Source organism: Sebastes umbrosus, chromosome 20 (genome assembly GCF_015220745.1).
Source record: "Sebastes umbrosus isolate fSebUmb1 chromosome 20, fSebUmb1.pri, whole genome shotgun sequence".
NCBI lineage: Eukaryota > Metazoa > Chordata > Actinopteri > Perciformes > Sebastidae > Sebastes > Sebastes umbrosus.
Genome location: NC_051288.1, coordinates 10,401,658 through 10,416,560, shown reverse-complemented (window position 1 = coordinate 10,416,560; position 14,903 = coordinate 10,401,658). Strand labels below are relative to the sequence as shown.

The 14,903-nt window shown below is 47.2% G+C and overlaps 1 protein-coding gene across 1 annotated transcript in view; it reads left to right on the top strand.

The window, feature by feature from the left end:
* The window catches only part of bahcc1b (BAH domain and coiled-coil containing 1b), a 102,923-nt gene extending 88,797 nt beyond the window's left edge, over positions 1–14,126 (top strand). Inside the window, 14 exon segments of the mRNA XM_037754376.1 lie at positions 1,173–1,251; positions 1,402–1,588; positions 1,692–1,853; positions 2,914–3,078; positions 3,950–4,194; positions 5,990–6,194; positions 6,388–6,505; positions 6,985–7,060; positions 7,149–7,257; positions 7,350–7,466; positions 7,567–7,707; positions 9,462–10,894; positions 11,590–11,826; positions 12,301–14,126. Coding sequence (XP_037610304.1) covers positions 1,173–1,251; positions 1,402–1,588; positions 1,692–1,853; positions 2,914–3,078; positions 3,950–4,194; positions 5,990–6,194; positions 6,388–6,505; positions 6,985–7,060; positions 7,149–7,257; positions 7,350–7,466; positions 7,567–7,707; positions 9,462–10,894; positions 11,590–11,826; positions 12,301–12,510 — 3,484 coding nt within the window. The 3' untranslated portion in view covers positions 12,511–14,126.
* Positions 14,127–14,903: the final 777 nt, after the last annotated feature.

The window sequence follows — 14,903 nt, the reverse complement described above, 5'->3', positions numbered from 1 at the left end:
GTACACAATTTGGAAAATTATCCTTTTATCTACCTGTGCACAGGGGCATTTGAATATCGACACAGGAAAGGGCCTTCCCCAAACTGTTGGAAGTACACTATATTCTAAAATATCATTGGATGCTGTAGTACTAAGATTTCCTTTAATTATAAACCGTGAAAAACCATACATATGTACACTAATCGTGCCATTGGTGAAGATGTGACATGAGGTGAACTCTGGGGCTTAGAACCTCAGAGGGGTCAGAGGTCAACAGTCAGGCAGATGTGGTTTGGATGGATGGACGGACTTTCTTTTTTCTCTCCTTTCCTCTCCTCTCCTCTCCTCTCCTCTCCTCTCCTCTCCTCTCTCCTGTCGTCTCCTCTCGTCTCCTCTCGTCTTCTCACCTCTCCTCTCCTCTCCTCTTCTCTCCTCTCCTTTCCTCTCCTTTCCTCTCCTTTCCTTTCCTCTCCTCTCCTCTCCTCTCCTCTCCTCCGGGAGCGGAGATGCTGAGAGCCAAACCTTCCCTCAGTGGGAATATAGGATTCACCTGCCTCAGACACCAGCTGCTAACAGAGTGTGTGAGCTGTGAGTGTGAGTGTGTGTGTGTGTGAGCTGAGTGTGTGAGTGTGTGTGTGTGTGTGTGTGTGTGTGTGCTGGCTGCCTGTGGTGTGAGAGAGCATGCATACAATGAAGGAATGACGAGGAGAGAGAGAGAGGGGAAGGGAGGAGTAGTGTTCAATAGAGGTTAGTGTTTATCGATCGAGCCCTGAAGCTCCGGTCAACGGACAGACTCCCCCGAGACTGCTTCATCTCTCTCTCTGTCTCTTTCCCTTCCCCCTCAACCATTCTCCTCCTCCCTCTGTCTCTCTCTGTCTCTCCTCCACTCTCCTTCACACCAGATAATTCTCATCCTTTCATGTGGTGATTCAGCAGAGTTTCATATTCGCGCGGCCGCTGAATATTTCTGTGTTTGCCGTCAAACTGCGCAGACGGTCGGCAGAGCCTGTCTTTCACCTCATCAAAGTTACGAGACAGAGAGGAAGAGTGAGGAGAGAGTGAGACAATGAGAGACTAGAAAGAGGAGAGCAGGGAAAATCATCCTTGAAAGGGAGGAAATGTGTGATCAGATTGATTCTGTGATCTGTTTTATATATGATAAATTCTCATTTAAGTGCTTTTATGTCTTCCAGAGCTGGGCTGACTTTACTGGAGGAGAAAGCCAGGAAGAAAATGTCCAATCACGGCTTCAACAGCCTCAGCGCCGCACAGGTCGGTCTCTGGTTCATCCACACACACACACACACACACACAAACACACTGACAACCACTTCCTGCTGCTAATGTTTTTTGGTTTCCTGGATATTTCAATTAGAGGAAAGAAATGAGTCAATAATTAGCTGTTCCGCTCGCCGTCTACAGATGAAAGCTCGCTGTAAGCACAGAGGTCGGCCCAGCACCCTGAGCTCCAGGCTGGCCAGGCGGGTGACCCAGCTGAAGCAGAAGGCCGCGGCACAGCGTGGAGCGCCGTCGGCAGGCATGCTGCACTGCAGAGGGATCCCTGGCGAAGAAGGCACCTCCAAGAGTCACTGCAGACAAGGAAGAAAAGGTGGGTACAGAGGGAGCACATATACAGCATATATATATACGTATATACAGATACTTGTTGTCCATCCTGAAACTAACCCCCCCTTCTGCTGTTGATCCATCAGACCTGCAGCTGGACTGGGCAGCTGGTCTCACTGTAAAGAGGAAGAGGGGTCGAAAGCCCAAAGCACTGATGGGCGTCAACACCAACAGATCTCACCACAAGGACGGCTCTGAGAGACAGGAAGTCAGGGAGGAGAGGACCGACAGCGAGAGTTCAGAGCGCGGTGAGTTACAGTACAGGTCACACACACAAGCATGTAGTCGGGTGCGTCCTCCAGCCAACCGCAGAATTCACAGGCTATCACACATATGAGTCAAGCAGTGCTGATTCGGCTGACGGCTCAAAGAACATCAACCAGACATTGTGAGATTTCACTATGTGTGTGTGTGTGTTTGTGTAAGAGTGAGATGTCTGCCGTCATCAGGGGGCCCCTCCTCTCCCTTCCCAGCTCGTCTGTCACACCGTTAAAACCGTTAACGACTTGCCACAGGCATGCAACGCAGCCGCCACTGCCCTCAACGCCACACGGTAACGTGAGCCCACTCCGGCCCTCTTCAGAATCTCACACCCCGGTCTTTTCCCCCTCTGTTCTTCACCTCGCCAACCTCGTGAAAATGCCCTCCTCGGAGGCTCGAGTTGAGGAGAAACAACGACACTCCTGACTTTTAAATGAACGCCTCACAGGAGAGGACGGTCTGATGTGACACTAACGAAACTTCAGGAAAACGCCAGAATCTGACTCACCGTGTGGCCTTGATGTAGTGGAGTAGTGGTTGAATGTGCGTGTGTGTGTGTGTCAGTGTTTGTGTGTGACTGAGGCAAAGTGTTGACGCGAACGCCGTGTAAGTGACAAGTGTGTCAGAGACGTGTCGACACCCGACACGACCCCCCGCCGTCAGCGACACACAGCTGCCAATAACAATCTGTGTGTGTGTGTCCACGTTTGTGTGCGTGTGCGTGCATGCAGCGCTGCATATGTGCACATTTGCTTCCTGTCACTGCAGTTAAGGAACAAGCTGCGCATTAATACCGCCCACTTTTAAACCCCTCAGAGATAAGTCAATCAACGGCGATATTTCTCTGTTCGCTCCTCTAACTTTTGTATTTTAAGTTAAGTAACTTTAGTCACAAGCTTGTGAACTGAACTGTAGATGCTGGAGGAATATTGAAAGCTTGCTGTCAATACATGTCATGAAGTGAGTCCCCGGCTTTAGTTAACAGTGTTTACATGTAGATCACTTGAAGCTCTCCGACTGATCATATTGATGTTGTCGATTCCACAGAGGAGGAAGAGGACGACGGCAGCTACGACAGCGAAGACGGAGCCGGCGACACCAAGATTAGCTCATCCTCTAAAGAAGCTCCTGCCGGGATCGTGCCTTTTTCATCGCAGTCCTCCAAGCTCCAAGCGTACCAGAAAGCCAGGAGTAAGAGACCGGGGCCTCCAGGTGAGACCTTTACACATGTCTTTATATACGCTGCTGACACCCTGTGACTCTGTGACTTTCACTTTTTGACTTGAAGTGAACGATAACATGATTTTCTTAAGGTCTAGAGGAATCTGCATTTGTTTTAGTTTTGAAAAGTTTTAAATTCTAAAAGGATAAACTGGGAAATGTGTGGCGGTTCAGATAAAAAAATGTTTTTTAAAGGGGCTATATGTAAGAATCAGAAAGTGCTTGTAAAATGTGACACCGGTGGTCATTAAGTCAATGACAGTCATTGTCCTGTTGCTCGCGCTTGTGCTTGCACTACGTTGATCTTAGTTTCCCCCCGTTTTGCTAGACGGGCTTCACTAGTTATAAATTTGTTTTTTTGTGCTTCCGTTGAGTTTGTGTTGGAGTCTGAGTTGTGGTGGGGGCTGACCGTTTTGTTGCCGTTAGCGGACTCCATTTCTAACCGAACGTTAGCTATCGTTGCACACTGTTAGCCCTGTAGCGTAGCTGAAGAACGTAAAGGCGAGGGCACATGATGTCACATCCGTTGGATTTTCCAGGATGTGCCATTTGTATGCTCCTTTAAGTGTTCTCTTACCATCTTTAATCTAAACTAGGGCTTGAAAGAACAATTGTCATATTTGTGAAGTTGATATGATGGCCGAGCAATTCTTTGTTCATTAAATCATCTAGAACAATCTAATATGCTCAGAAAATTGTGTCACATATATCATAGATGTCAGTTATGTGGCCTCCAAGACCAGCAAAACCTACGTTTCTTACCTCATATCAAACAAAATAATATAAAATCTAATATCAGATATTGACGTTTTTGCAATTTATCTGCCGGCTCTAATTTGCGTGATGTCTCGTTCACCCTCAGGCATGGGGAGTGTGCACAGTGCAGATCAGAGGAGAGCACCCAGGAGGCCGAGCCTCGCCAACACAGAAAGGGGACATCCGGACCACCAGGGGACCAATAGAGCGTCTCTGCCCAGCTGGGGTGCGTTGGCGGTGGGCTGTAGCTTTGGGGACAGCCGGGTGAACCACAGAGCTCTGATGGAAGCAAGCAGGGCCAACAAGGAAGCCATGAGGAAGAGCTCATCGGGACAGGGCCTGCTGGGAAAGGTGAGGAACCTTACAGTGACACAGAAATATTTTACTTTTGCCAGGGACTACTATTCAGGCAAGTAAATTACTCCCTGACAGCCATGGTTTATGACACTCTGGCACCTTTACACCCTCAAAACTGGCATCTTGGATTTCCCTCCTCAGCTGCTTCATCTTTGCACTTCTGTGTAAATGATCAGGGGAACTAGACCACATTGAATTAGTGTTTCTGTCACTATTGAAGCCTTTTTGAACTTTCTAAAGCTTTGTGCAACTTCTTGTGCATGATACCTGTTGATCCTGAAAATTTCATATAAGGAAAATCAACAATATTTGGAGTTAATATCATGCGCAGGGAAGCTCTTCTAAAGTTCAACATCCATTTAAGGGGTACATAATCTGTGTTACCTCGCTGGTGTTTTGTTTCCTTGGATCATTCACACAGAAGGTGCATGGGAAAGAGACCTGAGGAGCGAAAGGTGAGACGCAATTGCCAATTTTAGAGGTGTGACAGAAAGGTCATATAATGAGTATCACAATAAACTACTGCTGTCACAGAGTTGTAAGGAATGTAATAATTACATTACTGTTGAAAAGAGCTAATGGGAAAAAAAGGAACCAGACGGTGGTCAGGACGGGTTCCGTTCAGACAGACTGGAAATGTGAGTAAAAGCAGAAAGGTGACTCAGAGAAGGTCACTCCCTTTGGCCTTCTGATGCAAATAAAGGCTGAGAAAAGCAAAAAGAGAAGCGAGGAGGAATTCTCATAAAAGCCCTCGCCTCAAGTTCACTCCTTCATCGTTGAAGTGAGCCGCGCCCTGTGAGGAAATCTGAAAATCCTGTAGATTACAACTGACAGAGCCTACTGATAACTTTGGCTCCTGTTCAGGGAGATGCTTAGCATCTGTAAATCAGTCACTTTGTCATATATACATTTACTTTTGTTATATAGGTATGTCTATGCATGCCTGCCCGCTGTACTTACGCACCACTGGCCCGTTGTATTCGTGCGGGAAGCCGTTGGTGAGACACCCACGTTCACTTTAATGAGAGATGCCCCGAGGTTGCCTCAGTCTTTGACTCACTTCGAGGGAATGTCCAAAAACACATAACTCTAAACCAAACAGTGAAGTATAAAGATAATCATTGGCCATAACCCTACACACACACCCATGCATGCCTGCACACACACACACACACACACACACCAGCTGCACTAAAGAGAAATAATCACCCATGCCCTGTGGTGACGAAACTTCTGTCACTAAAATATATGATCTCCTGATGTGGAAAACATCAAGACACAACACACACACACACACACATTCTTCCATTGAATATTATGGTCTTTTCTTTGGAAAGTCTAAATACAAGCAGAAACCTGTTGGGCGAGCTGACTTTCCATCATCAGTCATCTTTGGATAGACTAGCCTAAACCGGTCTGGAGATGGATTGTATCTGATGTGTGTGTGTGTGTGTGTGTGCGTGTGAAGGTGAGAACGTAAATTAGGGTTTCCATATTGGTAGGCGTCCACATTACTGAAGTGTCCTTGAGCAATACGCTGAAGTCCTACCAGTTATTACCGACTGTGACCTCTGACCTTTTAGTGAGGCTTAATTGAAGTGTCACATTACAAGAGGCGCTGGTGCCTGCGGTCGCTTTTCACCGACGGATTCACCTCATCAGCCACATCAGACTTGATTCAGTCACCTGCAGATCCTGTTTACTGTAATTTAATCTGGGCATATAATGAAGTGTTGTCATATATCCTGCTTTCTGTGCCCACTGATGACACTTCCTGTTTCCCGTCCAGGCCAAGGGCCACGCAGTGAGCCGGCTCCTGCAGAGCTTCGCGGCCGACGACGGCTTCCGGTTGGACGAGGACAGCAGCTTCTCCGAGGGAGAGGAGGAGGAAGAGGAGGAGGAGGAGGAGGAGGAGGAGGAGGAAGAGGAGGAGGAGGAGGAGGAGGAGATGAAGTTGATCCACCTCCCTCCCAACATGCCTTGCAGAATACCCGGTAGGCATAAACAGCGACACATATGTAATTACACACACACACGTAGGTTTTAAAAGCATGTTGGATCCTTTTCACACATGCATACACTCCCTGCTTTTCACTTCACATAGCAATTATTCATCAACACTCACAAATTATGTATCCTTTATCTTCTCCATCCATCCATCTTTGTCCCACGCCCTCCCCGCCGCAGCGCTGCCAAACTGTGTGCTGAGTAAAGAGATGCTGGTGGACGGCCTGAAGATCCTCATCTCCAAGGAGGACGAGCTGCTGTACGCCGCCTGTGTCCAGACGCTGGACCTGCCTGACATGTAAGGCCCTCCACAGATACAAACCACCTCAGCTAAAAAGAAAAGTGTACTTCTTCACGAAATAAAACATTCAACCTTCTAGAGGAAAGAGCAGAGTGACCATTGTTTATTCCGCCAATACGAGAAGCAACAAAATATAGGTTCGGCTTAACAATATCCGGGGGGAAACCCTGGAGTTAAGTACGAAAAACACATATTGTCTTCTCGGATTTACAAAAGAGTTGAAAACTTAGCTTAGCGCTAGTTAAATGCCTGACAGCTGTGTGAATCTTGACAAACAAGAAGTCTAGACAACTACAAAGCCAAGACACACAGCAGTGGGCGGCCAGCACAGCTGAAAAAACTGAGCACTCGTGACAAAAAAACCTAGACAACCTTGAAATCGAACAGTGGAAATGGGGCTGGAATTATAACTAACAAATTAAAATAACAGTTTTTGTTATTTTTTATTCATTTCCCTTTTCTTTTTTCTCTCTTAGATTCAGTGTTGTCATCGAAGGGGAACGTGGGAATCGCCCCCGTATCTACTCGCTGGAGCAGCTACTACAGGAAGCTGTGAGTTTCATTGCATTTGTTACATTTTTTGCAGTTTTATGGGCAGCTGTGCACACGCGTTATACAGATAACTTTGTGATTTTTCCAGGTGTTAGACGTGCGGCCTCAGAGCGAGGCCATTCTGACTGCAGGGACGCGAGTGTGTGCCTACTGGAGCGAGCGCTCTCGCTGTCTTTACCCCGGATACGTCCATCGAGGTGAGCGAGACGCACCGACGACCTCACTCGGTCTGCACACACATACGCCGGTACACTCCCAGCAACTCATGTCCTGTGTGTTGTGCTTTTAGGAGGTCCAGGTGAGGAGGAGAAGGAGGGCAATGTGATGGTGGAGTTTGATGATGGTGACAGGGGGAGGATCTCGCTCACAAGCATCAGGCTTCTGCCACCCGGATACCAAATCTGCTGTGAGTATGGCTTCAAAAAGTAGGATGGAAACAAACACACACAGAATGAATGAATGACAGAAAAGACACTCCATCGTTTAACTACTCTTTTCTCTATCAGGTGCGGAACCCTCTCCAGCACTTCTGATCTCACCTGGTCACCGCGGGAGACGAAGCTCCACCCAGGAGAGGAAAGACAGAGAAACCACAGAGAAACCAGCCAATGAGGAGCCAGCAGGGAGGCCCCAAGAGAAACGACCAGGTGAGGGAGAAGGGAATACCGACATCCTTTATCCTCGTATTTAATGATTTGTCACTCCTCCAACAAACACATAAACATTTTGTGAAGTTTTGTCCATTTAGAAGGTCAATCAACATCATTAGTTTAAAGAGCGGGTTCATCTGCGTTCTTTTCAAATGGAAACGCCCACTCAGCCATTGCAAAAACGTAGGATACCAAAATAAGCTTATTGAAGCTAATCAGTAAGGTTCTGAATAATGTGAACGTTAGCACTAGCTGAGTCAACGTTAGCTGTGCGAATTTTGGAAATAAATGAAAGGGTTAGTTCGGATTTTTTGAAATTGACTGTTTTTGTGAATGTAGTCTGGTGGCTTTAAAGACAGCACTTTAACGTCTTCAGTTCCCCGTCGGAAAGGGCTGTCTGACGGCGAGGTAAAGCAGCTGTAAGACGGGAGCAGCAGAAAAACGTATTTTAGCCACTTAAAAAATCTATATCAGTTTAAGTGTATGATATATTTTGAATATTTTCACAGCTTTACCTCTTTACCGTCAGACAGCCCTTTCTGACGGGGAACTGAAGCCTTTATAACACTATCTTCAAAGCCACCAGTCTCCATTTACAAAAACAGTCATCTTACCTTGCAGAACACGGGAGTTGCTGCTCTACCGCTGCATCGATCGGTTACATTTTTTGTGTTATTGTGTGACTTTCGGATCCAAACTAATGTGGCATCCACAGCGGTACATCGCTTCGCTTACGTGCCGGTGTTACACCGAAATCTGTGACCTCCAAAATCTATGACCGCAGAGAACAACACATGAGGTCACCATCTCTGACGGCTGTCGTCACAAAATGTGACCCATCAGAAATGGTGACCACATGTGTTGGTGGCTCTCTGTGGACATAGATTTGGGTGTAACATCGCTACTCCTGTCTGCTTCTCCAAACTGGGAACTGTGTAGTGTAGCACCGTCACCATGCAGAAACCTACGTCAGGTCACGTGGGAAAATGTTTGGTATGGCTTGGTAAAATAGCATTTTGACGCTAAAACATTTATACTTTGAACAAGATTTTAATGTTCAGATTTGAATACATAAGGAACGCCACTGTGAAGCTACAGAATGATATAAAAACATAAAAATAAAATAATGGACCCACCGTTTAATATGTATAAGAAAGCATGTCTATCTGTTTCATAAGACAGTCTGAGGAATCCACTCAGACACCGGAGCTTTAATATACGTCGTCTGAGAAGTTCCTGTCTAACTAGTGAATACATTCACAGACACACAGCCCTTCAGGCCATATTATAATCCCCCAAACAAGCCCTCATTTACAGTTCCAACTGTCAACCACTTATCAGATGCCTCCCAGTCAGAGGAGAGCACCGAGCGGAGGTATGTAAACCGGAAGACTCGTAAATTAAAATTCCTTGTTTGCCGCCTATCAATTAACCTCTGTATGACCACATCAATCATGCTTTTACGAGATGTCATCAGGGTGTTTTGTGTAGTTCAGCAACGGGCTGTACATGTAACTCGTCACAAACTCCGGGTGACAATAAAAGCTGGAGGGAGAGACTGGTTTACCAGGTTTGTTTTTAGTTTGAGTAATGGATATGTCGAAACCTACCTGGCTAGGTGGAGATCAAGGAGATAGAGATATTACGTTTCTCCAAAAGCTCTCAGTTCCACAATCATCTCTGTCTGCTCTGAAGTCCCGTCAGTTTCTTATTGATTATAACTCATCTCTGTTGCTCGGTTCCTTTTTCAGTTGGCAGACCGAAGAAAGTCCACTCAGTGCCTAAGACCGCCAGCACGCCGACATCAGTAACAGACACTGGCAACGCTTCCTTGTTGAACTGGTCCGCGCCCAGGAAGAGACCCCCAGTTGACTTCTTCCTCTTCAACGGGACGTCTCGTAAGACCCAGAGGAGGATACGAGAGCGAGACTTGGGGCTGTTTCACCGGCCCGCCTCCCACCTCCTCGCTCCCCCGATGCCCATCAAAGGCATCTTCGGCTCCCCGTTTGAAGGTGACTCGTTCAGCAGCATCGCCAACAGCTACTCCTCCTTCAGAAGCGGCGGGAGCTCTGGAGCGGGGCGACCGGTCGCCGCGGCGGCTTCCGTGGGGCTCCGGGACTCCTCGTCCTCTGCTTGCTCCTCGGCCGTCGCCATGGCGACGGCAGCTGGGAGCAGGAAGCCGGCGAGCGAACGCGACAGGAAACAGTTACTGGTGAAGCTCGACCACGAAGGTGTGACCTCTCCTAAAACAAAAAACGGCAAGGCCCTGCTACGACTCGGGGGGAGCGAAGGGAAAGGAGGCAAGAGTCTCGCCCCCGCTGGAGCGCCGCTGCGATACATCAACCCCACCCTGCTGGTGAAGGATGACAAGAAGGGAGGAGGGGAAAGAGACGGCGCCAAGGCCCGTTCTGAGCCTATTGTAAAGGGCGCCCCACCTCTGAGGAAGGATCTGCTGTCAGCAGTTGGCGTCCAAGGTGGAGATTACAGTCCGGACTACCCGAGTGACTGCCCCAGCTCGTACTCTGAGCTGGACGAGGATGACGAGGACGATGGTCAGGCTGCCGAAGCGCCTAGAAGAAGCGCAGCGGACGCCTCTCACCGCGGAGGCCGTTTTCTCTCCCGCCTCTCCGCCTGCTTCTCCTCATCCTCCTCCTCCTCTTCCTCCTCCGGCTCCATCTCCTCCTCGTCCCTCTGCTCGACGGACAACGACTCCTCGTACTCCTCCGACGAAGAGTCCTCCTCCGTGCTGCTGCGCCGCGCGCTGCTCCAGCAGGACAAACACAAGCACAGGCAAAGCTTGACCTCCGACCTCCTGAGCCCCGACCCCTCGAGCTCCTCTCCCTCGGCCGCGACCCCGGCTCACGGCTTTGTGGCCAAAGCCAGTATGGCGGTGTCGGGGTCGAAGGTGAGGGCTGACAGAACAGAAGACAGGAAGGAGTTTGTGTCAAAAGGAGGCGTGGCGGCTAACAGTAACACGGCGAAGAACCATCTGAAGAGGAAAGAAGGAATTTCGAGCAGCCACCATCAGAGGCAAAGCAGTCCAGTGAGCCAGCAGCCGAAGACCGCCTCCAAAGACCCAGCACCAGCTAAGAGGCAGCGGATGTCTTCACCTGAGCCTCTGCCCAACATGACGCCCCTTCTGCCTGGACGCCAGCTCTGGAAGTGGTCCGGCAACCCCACACAGGTAGGTCACTTTGGATTTGTGTATGTTCTTTTTCCCTTTTTCCAAATTCTGACTTAACCAGACTGTTTTCTCATAATCACACATCACTATCTTGATATACGGTTTCAAAACTGTAGTCTTCTTGGGTATCAGTAACCTACTTCACCTCAGCTTAAGTAGGTTACTGATTGTTTCTGCCGATGACATACAGTAAATGCTACGATCAAATATCATCTCAGTCTTTGTACACATCGACAACACACTGAATATGTTATCCTGATTATTAAGTCACGATCCTGAGATAACGGAACAAAACAGTTTGAACCGACCGCCGCCGCTCTCGGCTTCCATCCTGCCGCCGCGTTGTTTGCTCTGTAAACACGACTGCATCTGTCGGCTGAGATGTGCAGCTTAAAAAGAAGCTGAAGGTGTGTAAAGACGGAGCAGAAGTGTAGGTGTGTCAGCCAGGTTATGGTTACTGTGATCATCAGTTTCAGTATTGCCTTCATCAGGGTGAGAGTGAACTATTGGTGTGCCAGCAAACATGGGATTAGTGTGTTATGATTGGTGTAAGGACGTATTAAATCTTACCATACTTTGGTAGACTGGGTTTAGCAAAACAAACTAAATAAACTGATTCCTGAAATGAGTCTTGTGGTGGAATAAACCCTCCACACTGAATAAATTGACTATTTTTACTCTCTTTTCGCCGACAGAGGAGAGGTCTGAAGGGTAAAGCCCGCAAGCTTTTCTACAAGGCCATCGTGAGGGGCAAGGAGACGGTGCGTGTCGGGGACTGCGCTGTGTTCCTGTCACCCGGCCGGCCCCAGCTGCCCTACGTGGGCAGAGTGGAGAGCCTCTGGGAGTCGTGGAGCTCCAGCATGGTGGTCAGGGTCAAGTGGTTCTACCACCCGGAGGAGACTCGCCTGGGGAAGCGACACCGCGACGGCAAGGTAAAGGCCACGGAGTGCAAGTAGAGTTTCTAAAACGGGGAATGGTCAAAGTAACAGCCCGTGACATTTTCATATAAATATATTACCTCTTTGCTTTTTTTATTCCCCTGTTCCCATCTGATATGAATGGTTGAACATCCACTTAGTTCATGAAACACTTTTTCCGTTCTAAATACTCAGTGTAAGGTGGGTCTTTCCCAGGGAAAAATCTCACAGGAAGTTGGGTTTTTTTGCATTTCTGGCAACAGCATTAGTGGTTTGTTTGGAATAAATAGAGAAAGAGCGGGGTGGTTAGCATCAGCAGCAACATTGAGCGAGGCTGAGCAAACATAAAACTTCATCATGAGAAAACCAACGCTAAAAGACACGACAAAGAGGGGGGCATGTGGGAAGTGCAGAAACAAAAACATTCTTACTTCTTTTCTTGTGAAAGCAACATTTTGATGGTCAGATATGTTTATCTCTCTCTCCCAGAATGCCTTGTATCAGTCGAGCCACGAGGACGAGAATGACGTGCAGACCATCTCCCATCGCTGCCAGGTGGTCAGCAAGGCCGAGTACGATCACCTGATGCACGAACGAAAGCCCGGCGGCGCGGCGGATGACCTCTTCTACCTGGCCGGGACGTACGAGCCGACCACGGGCCAGCTGATCAGCGCCGACGGCATGGCCATCGTGTCCTAGCACCGCCAAGCTAGAGAGAAACCCAAATATTGAACCTGAACTCTGGAGATCCAGGATGATCCTTCAGAACGGGAGCTTAGGGGACGGAGGGAAACCAAGACAAAGAGTTTTGACTCTGCGTATTGATCCGTCCCTTGTAAGAGAAGGAGCTCGCCCACTGGATAAAGCCCGACAGTACTGGCACTTAAGAGGAGCCCGGTTTGTTCTGGGGGAAAAAAAGTCTGACCCGCGTCAGATTTATCAGATGTGGACTGAGGCTCCTTGTCGCAGCGAGAGTCTCCAGCCTTCCCTGTGGCTGAAACAACAGAGTATCTCGTCACTGCGACAAGATTACGGCAAACAAAAGAGCAGGAACCAAGGACAAGAGCACTTTGGAGTACAGTCGCTTGGATATGCTACGGAAAGGAGGGCGTCAGACTTTCTGAAACAAAGACTGACTAAACAGAGAGACTGTATGGTAAGGAGAGACTTACTGTAAACCACACTGGTTTGGAGGGTTTTAATGGTCTTATACTGGTAGTTTGACGGCCACAGCGTGATTGGGAGATCCCCAACAGGACCAAAAAACACTGTAGTTCGGACTTTGTGTGTATGTGCGCGTGTGTTTGCAGAGTGGCTGCAATGATGACCCTGTTTGGCATTTAATGAGCTCTAAGTAAATAGTGCTTTAGCGTGCGTGTGTGTGTTTGTACTGTACGCGTGGTCACCCCGTGAGGTGACGCCATGACACGCCGTCGGTATGTATTAACCTGTCCAGTACTTAAACGTGCGGTTTTTCAGCCCTCGCGACTGAAAAACCGATTTCTTCTCCTGTCAAGCCATACACGTCAATACCTCTCTCTCTCGCATCCTCCTATTCGGGTGCGGAGACACATGTACAGGTAGTTGTTTGTTTGAAATGTGCGTGCATGGTGGCGAGCGAGCGTGAGTGCGTGTGCATGGGCGTGTGTGTGTGTGTGTGTGTGTGTACAGCATCATGTGTAATATAACATGTTGTAAATAGTATACATATATATTTGTTTTTTTTGTTGTTTTCTTTTGCAGAGAAGATTATTTTATTTTGATTTTTTTAGGGTGTGTGCGGGCGGGTTCGGGGGGGTCTGACAGAGGGAGGAGGTCGGGTTCGTGTCCTCCTCTCTCAATGCACTGAACTGAGGTTTGGATTTGGGGTCAAACTGTACAACTGATGTGAAGACTTTGTGGTTGTAAAGCCCTGCTTTAGGCAAAGGCCCACTGTGTAGAAAAGGGTGTTTGGGAAATGTTTTTATAAGGAAATCAGAAAAAGTGTCTTTTTAAACATGTGTCCAATACTTTTTTTTTTCTCTTTCCGTTGGGTTTAAAATGTGCATTTCCTGTTGGGAGCTTTTTTTTTTTTTTTTTTTTAACAAATACTGGAAAAAGAAACTGAGTTTCTGCTGTTCTCTGATCCTAAAAGAATCTTCTTTATCTATTTTAGCCTGTATTCCTATATAAAATGTAGATATTTATCTGGCATCAAAAAGAAACATACCAAAGCACCTGTGAGTTTACGCTTCTCCGCATTAGAAGAAAAACAATTTTATGAAAAAAAAAAAAAAAAAAAAGACGTTCAATCAAAAATCTGAATCCGGGACCCCTGCAATCACCGAGGTATTTTAAGTAGAGTTCCTCTCGTCGTCTCGCTCAGCGTTGCTATGACAGCCTCCGAGGAACGTTGCGGCAACATTGTCTGCGCGCTGCCCAGCTGATGCACTTGAGGTCACTATGGCAACCAGAATGGCATCACGTGACTGTGAAGGACAATCAGAGCCAATCAATGGGACAATGTTGAGAGACAAAAACAAGATAAGGATCAAATCACAAATTACGCTTCTTGTCACTTTTATTCCTGCTTTGCCAAAAATGTCTCTGTGTGTGTTTTATGTTTTCCTCATCGTCTTACTGTTTATGCAAGCCTGTGATGACTGTTTGTTGTCGGTGTATAGGATGTACAGGGGGGAAGAACATGATTGCCTTTATTCTTTTCTTTTCTTTAGGACATTGACTGACTTTTAACAACCATGTTGCTGTTACACTGCAAAGCAAAAAGCTTTAAAAGGAATCTAATGTGAAACTCAATTTTAAAACTTTTATGGGTCTTTAATTGATTATTTTTTATTTTTTTTTAAAGCTGTATTTTCTTTAAGAAACACTGGATTCAGTTCTAACCATTTTGACAGAAGCGACATCTTTTATTTTTATTTTTTTTTAGACCCACTGGAAACCTGCTTTGTACGGTTGAGATAGCCTACTAAAATATATTATGTAATTTCAGTCATTCTTTGGAAATATGACTTAAATATTTCCTCGTGTACAAAAGGAAAAAATTATTTATCTTAATTTTATTGCCTTTTTTGTGTTTCATTAAAAAAAAA